Genomic DNA, 7,242 nt, shown 5'->3' on the forward strand with positions numbered 1-7,242 from the left:
TGATAGCTTTGTCATGTTCTCTATGTTGTGGTTTGATATTTCAATGGAGTTTGAGAGTACGGATGATTTGGTTTTGATGTATGGTTGCTGTCTGAATGTTCCACAGCGAATGCTTGGCCTTGTTGTTCTCTGCCCTCTGTTTTCCTGTGCACTGTTTATGCCTTGGCTCCAGAGTCGACAAGGAAGCATCCCTCTGTGTTTGATTTTGAACAAAAGCATTGTCAGCAGATTAACAAAGGACACATTTGGTTTCCACTCAAGTGATGACAGGGAAGTTTGAGAGAGTGTGAAAAATATGTTTGGGGTGATACATCCTATAAAATGCTGAAGCACAAATATAAGTCCCATCACTTTAAAAAAAAGTCAATATAACTTTACAGAAAGTAAATTAACCTGTGGATATCTTGTAAGCATAATACCCCATACTTTCATTGCAAATGTTGGTAAACAAATACCAGTGGAAACAATACAAGTTAAAATATTCAATCAGAAACATTTACTGGGTGTTGTACATTTTTTATTACTAAATTAACGGTACACATTCTGACAAAGCCACATCATGATGTTTTAGTAACTAAATACTTTATCATGAAAACATACTCTACGATCTATAATTCATGAAGGAAATATCCAAAACTTGAATTGGTTACAGACATAAGCAGTCAGTCACACCTGGTATAAACAGAATGCATTCCAGACGCCTGCCCATTTTCACATGGACAAGCCTGAATTTGGCCAAAAAGTCTAACGAGAAACAAATGGTGGCATCAGTTACGTGAAATTCTGTTAGTGACCTCACAGCTACAAGCTATGCAGTTTATATTCCGCAGACAATTACCACATAGCTGTAATAAAGTACTGCTGATTCTGTACTCTGAGATAGTCTTGTCAGTAAAGGATCTATAGTAGGATCTTCTCCTAAACAATACAAAACATACAAATACAAACATAACTATATCACACCTGCCCAGACCCTCTAGCCCCCACACCTATCTCCAGTGCCCTTTACTTCTGTCATGACAAAAACTGGTCTAGGTGTCTATACGTCTAGGCCTCTATTGCCTATTGGCCTCATGCTGCCTCCCCCTCTGACGTCCCCGGCCTCTGACTAGACATGGACAGCAGGGTGACCTTTGACCTTTGCGTACCCTGTGAGGAGGACGAATAGGGCACCTGATTCCCCGTGGACGAGTCTCTTCCATTGTTACCACGGCAACACATCACCATCATGACCTTGTCCCTGAAGTCATCGGAGATGTAGTAGAAGATGAAGGGGTCGATGCAGCTATTCAACGTGCTAACGGCTAGGCTAACCATGTAGGGCACATACAGGTCCTCCCCATTGTCCACCAGATAGGAGTCTGAGTAGTGCAGGAGGAGGAGGACGTTGCTGGGCAGCAGGCAGCCCACGAACACCACCAGGACCAGCATGGTGACGCACATGGCGTGGGCGTAGCGCTGGCCTCCTGCCAACAGGGTGCATATCACAGAGACGTAGCAGTAGAGGATGACCAGAAAGGGGAGCAGGAAGCCGAGAAAAAAGAGTGTGAGGAAGTAGGGCAGGAAGTAGTTCTCGTGCACCTCCTTTGGCAGCGCGTCGTGGCAGGTGGTGATGCGCGGCTCATCCAGTGTGTAGGACTGGCGTGAGACGAGGAGAGGCAGCATGGCAGCCAACGCCGCCACCCACACGCACAGGCTCATGTAGAAAGAGGTGCGGCGGCTGCGGAGGGTCTTGGCACCGAACGGGTGCACCAAAGCCACATAGCGGTCCACAGCGATGAATGCCAGACACAGCACCGAGCCGTACATGTTGCCGTAGAAGAGCGCCGTGACCACGCGGCAGAATGGCTCACCGAAGGCCCAGTCGTTGCCCTGTAAGTGGTAGACGATGCGGAAAGGGAGCACCATCAGTATCATGAGGTCGGTGGCGGTGAGGTTGATGAGGAGGATGGTGGAGGGCAGCTTCTTGGTACGGAACAGAAGGACCCACAGGGCCAGGAGGTTAGCCGGGAGGCCCAGAGTGAAGGCAATTATGTAGAGGATGGGTACGTAGAGCACAGTGGTGGAAGCCTGCACCTCCTTGATCTGCTTGTCGTTCAGGGTGGTGAAGTTACACTTGGACATCAGCGTAAAGGCGCGCAGCCCTGTCCAAGAAGGCACAGAAGATTTGCCGATTCATTAGACATTATACATGCTACAAGCATTATACAAGGATTCTCAGTATACTGTATTTCATGTATATTGATTCAAGGATTTAGTGTGGGCTTACATTACAAGTTTGTCAATATATTTCATTTGATATAAACAGTTCGTACACATACTGTACTGATGTTTTATCCAGGAGAAACTTTGCATCAAAGTCAAGCATTCAGACTCGAATTTCCTATTGACATGAATATGTGATTCACACAAAAGTTTGAGCTGGGCATATCTCAAATTAGGATTCAGCCCACTTTGTTAAGCTTGCAAGACTTTCAAGTATTTAAATCATGCCGTGATGTCAAAGGGAGATTTGGGTGAAAATTTGAGTTACTCAAGAGGATCTCAAGCTAGGATTCAACACATTAACCACGTTTCCATCCATAGTTTTTATGCAAGTAAAGTCATATCATATAAAAAAAATCACGACAGCTGTGATGGAAACGGTCTTCTCAGGAAAATATCTGTTGCATCCTAAAGGTTTAGCCTACAAAACTACAGACCCCTCTACGGAAAGATGACTCTCAGGAACACGACTTGTCTGAAGGTAGCCCAGTACGAGTTTGAAAAATGAATCAAAGTATATATGGAAGTAGTTTGCCTAAAAAAATATATAAAAAATGTGTCACAAAATATCGTCGTCGTCGTTCCCCCCACCCCACCCTTATTCTGGTGACATGATGATCAGTGCTTGACTGCCATAAAAATATTATCGCTCATCATGTAGACTAGACTACCCGCACTGTATCTGCAAGCTGTTGGCTAGAGCGCATATGCCAAGACCAGAGTAGGCACATTTACTATTTAAGTTCTTGTGATAAATCTATAGGCAGAGTTGAAAATGTGATGGAAACACATTGAACTTCAGATTTTTATTCTGTACATGAAAACTTAAGCAAAAAATGTAAATGTTGTGTGCAGTATGTTTTCACACAGTGATTATGATCTGCAACAAGTCAGTTTGGTGTAGTGTTGAGCGATTAACCAAAACGACGGTTATTTTTTGTTTTTTAAATACTCATTGACCAAATGTCAGTTGAGTATTTGAATTCCATTTGGTTCAGTTTTTTTCTGTGAGCTCAAGGCACACATTGCAGTTTCTCTAGAGATAAATCAGATCCAGACTGAACTGTGCAATGTAGCAGGGAGTTGTAGTAGTTTCCAACAGGGCCAATATTCTACATAGCTTAGCGCATACAACTTGGTAAAACTACAATGGCCATAATCTATTGCGCATCTATTTGTCCAATCTCTGTTTCATTTATGCCTGTTATGGAAGAGGCATCTGTCACCAATTGGATGGAAACCTAGCTATTAGGAAAAATGTGTCTCATCAGCTTCAAAAGACGCTAGGGTCATGGGAGGGATCTAGCAAGAACATTAAAGTGGTCTGTGGTGTGTCCAAAGGTCAACTTGATTCATCACATCCTCTTGACACTGAACAAACAACCCTTTTACTGTGTAATTGACATTTACGCTGCAGCTGAAAGCTCATAATGACCACATGTCAACTTTGAGACCTGGATGCTTAATAAATATTAATCTATGTGAGCTGGAAAGTTGAGAGTTAATGTGCATTAACCTAATAACAACAGCACTAACTGTGGTAAAATGCAAATGTATATTTTGGTATCCATATTTAGCACTGTTATAGGTCTACAGTTGAGCATGTAGTGGCCAGGGTTGAGGAGTTACATGTAATCTGATTACCCCCAAAATACTTAACTGTAATCAGTTACATTACCAGATAAAATATTATAATCAGATTACAGATACTTTAGAAAAACTTAACTTCTTGGATTACTTTTAAATTCAGAAATTATGTTTGCGAGAGAAAAAAAAACATTATGACACCTTTCCGTTTTATCAATGACATTCAATTCAGCATTGAAAAAGTTTAAGTTTATTCCACCTGAGCGAGTCACAGACCACTATTCGTTTGATGGATCCTTTTTGTCTTCTTCTAATGCCTCTTAAGGGAAAAGTAATCCAAAAGTAATTGAAAGTTATCAGATTACATTACTGAGTTTGTGTAATTTAACCTGTTGAGTATAGGGGGCAGTATTTTCATGGCCGGATGAAAAACGTACCCAAATTAAACTGCCCACGACTCGGGCCCAGAAACTATAATATGCATATTATTAGTAGATTTGGATGGAAAACACTCTGAAGTTTCTAAAACTGTTTGAATGATGTCTGTGAGTATAACAGAACTCATATGGCAGGCAAAAACCTGAGAAAAATCCAACCAGGAAGTGGGAAATCTGAGAATTGTAGTTCTTCTTTTGAATCCCTATTGAAACTACAGTGTCTGTGGGGTCACGTTGCACTTCCTAAGGCTTCCATTGGCTGTCAACAGCCTTTAGAAAGTTTGTTCATCCTTCTCCTGTTACTGGGCAGAGAATAGTAGCTCAGTCAATGAGTGGACTGCCTGAGGACAAAGGGCTTGGTGATGCGCAAGCCCGCGAGCGCGCCATTCCTTCTTTTTCTCCTGGAATGAATACCCTATTGTCCTGTTGGAATATTATCGCATTTTTACGTTAAAAATACCCTAAACATTGATTGTAAACTACGTTTGACATGTTTCTACGAACGGTAATGGAACATTTTGACTTTTCGTGTCTCGAATTACGCTCGCGCATTATGCCTTTGGATAGTGATCTGAATGCACGAACAAAACGGAGGTATTTGGACATAAATATGGAGTATTTCTAACAAAAAGAACATTTATTGTGGAAGTAGGAGTCCTTGGAGTGCATTCCACCGAAGATCAGCAATGTTTCTCAGACATACAACTATTTTACACCATTTTAAAGATAAACTTCTCGTTAATCTAACCACATTGTCCGATTTCAAAAAGGCTTTACAGCGAAAGCAAAACATTAGATTATGTTAGGAGAGTACATAGACAAAAATAATCACACAGCCATTTTCCAAACAAGGAGATGTGTCAATAAAACCCAAAACACAGTTAAATGAAGCACTAACCTTTGACGATCTTCATCAGATGACAATCCTAGGATATTATGTTACACAATACATGTATGTTTTGTTCGATAAAGTTCATATTTATATCCAAAAACAGCATTTTACATTGGCGCGTGATGTTCAGAAAATGTATTCCCACCAAAACGCACGGTGAATGTGCACATCAATTTACAAAAATACTCATCATAAACGTTGACAAAATATATAATAATTATTTAAAGAATTACAGATAGACTACCCCTGGATGCAACCGCTGTGTCAGATTTTAAAATAGCTTTACGGAGAAAGCACATTTTTCAATATTCTGAGTACATAGCTCAGCCATCATGGTGAGCTATTCAGACACCCGCCAAGTTCGGGGCAACCTAAACTCAGAATTAGTATTAGAAATATTCTCTTACCTTTGCTGATCTTCGTCAGAATGCACTCCCAGGACTGCTACTTCCACAAGAAATGTTGTTTTTGTTCGAAATAATCCATATTTATGTATAAATACCTCCGTTTTGTTTGTGCGTACAGATCACTTATCCAAAGGCATAACGCGCGAGCATGGAACGAGAGACGAAAAGTCAAAATGTTTCATTACCGTACTTAGAAGCATGTCAAACGCTGTTTAAAATCAATCTTTATGGTATTTTTAATGTAAAATTGCGATAATATTCCAACCGGACAATAGCATATTCATTCAAGAAGAAAAAGAAGGAGGGGCGCGCTCACGGGACCGAGCATATCCAATCCCTTTGTTGCCAGGCAGACCACTCAGTAACTGAGCTCCTATTATCTGCCCAGTGACAGGAAAATGCTCAAACCACTTTCTGAATGCTTTAGACAGCCAATGGAAGCCTTAGGAAGTGCAACTTCACCCCACAGACACTGTAGCTTTGATAGAGAATCAAAAGAAGAACTACAATTCTCAGACTTTCACTTCCTGCTTGGTGTCTGTTATACTCACAGAAACCATTCAAACAGTTTTAGAAACTTCAGAGTGTTTTCTATCCAAATCTACTAATAATATGCATATTCTAGTTTCTGGGCCCGAGTAGTAACCTGTTTAAATTGGGTACGTTTTTCATCCGGCCGTGAAAATACTGCCCCCTAGCCCAGACAGGTTAATAGGCACTTACTATAGTATTTGTTTTATTTAACCTCTTGAGATGGGAAAACATGTTGTTTTTTTGTATCAAGTTGAACATGTGCTCTTCATGACCAGATGTAATATTAGGTGAAATCTATTTTTTATTTTTTATTTTTTTTTACCAAGTTCCAACTGGATTACATTTCAAAAGTAACCTACCCAACCCTTGTAGTGGCTCAGTGTTGTGGACACATTTTTTCAAATCAGCCATGGAATTCATGCTTGCTGCTGTTTAGCCATAACAGTTAGGTGGCAGGCTATAGTGAAAGTTCCCAGAGAGCTCAGGCTCATTTCAACGAATTACCCTACAGGGAACGCATTCCTACTCTGTAGATAACAGATATGTTTAGCTTGCGTGCTGGTATCTTCAACATCACATAAAAAAACAAGACGAGTAAGATTGAACATGAACACCTACACACAAAAAAATTCACACACATTTTAAATGTTTTATGACAAAGCCTACGTTAATGGTTTGCCTGATGGAAAAAAGACCTAAAGGAGTTTGGAATGAAGAAGAGATGCACCAACTTACGGATGCCGGTGCACTCCTCCGTGGTGGAAGTGAGGGAACAGCCATATAGAAGAGAGGAGAGAGAGAACAGCAAAAGAAGAGTCCCGGCTGGGGCAGAGAGAGCCATGGTTCAGTAGAGTTGTGGCTAGAAGGTTTTTCCGCAAGCAGAGAGCTGCCTCACACGCTCCTCTCCCTTCCTTTCTCTTCTCTGTGTTACACAGCCTCTCCTCCTGTTACCACCTGTTCAGTAATATATTTTAGCCTCTGACTGGAGTTGTGTGAGTACTCCTCTTATCCAAATCCACTTGATGAAAGGAGATGCAGTCTGGAATTTGAATCTGAAGTGCCGGTGTAGAGCTGGTTCTTTTCTTCCCTTGTAATGCAGTGACTGTCTCCACAGTGGCAG

The 7,242-nt window shown here is 41.2% G+C and overlaps 1 protein-coding gene across 1 annotated transcript; it reads right to left on the reverse strand.

The window, feature by feature from the left end:
- Positions 1–500: 500 nt before the first annotated feature.
- Positions 501–7,242, reverse strand: LOC106604564 (proteinase-activated receptor 4). The gene is made up of 2 exons (XM_014199322.2): positions 6,858–7,242; positions 501–2,144 (listed from the first exon to the last, which is right to left on the reverse strand). The coding sequence occupies exons 1-2, from the start codon at positions 6,961–6,963 to the stop codon at positions 1,072–1,074; spliced, it is 1,179 nt and encodes a 392-aa protein (XP_014054797.1). The 5' UTR covers positions 6,964–7,242; the 3' UTR covers positions 501–1,071.

The sequence above is a fragment of the Salmo salar genome, chromosome ssa05 (assembly GCF_905237065.1).
Source record: "Salmo salar chromosome ssa05, Ssal_v3.1, whole genome shotgun sequence".
NCBI lineage: Eukaryota > Metazoa > Chordata > Actinopteri > Salmoniformes > Salmonidae > Salmo > Salmo salar.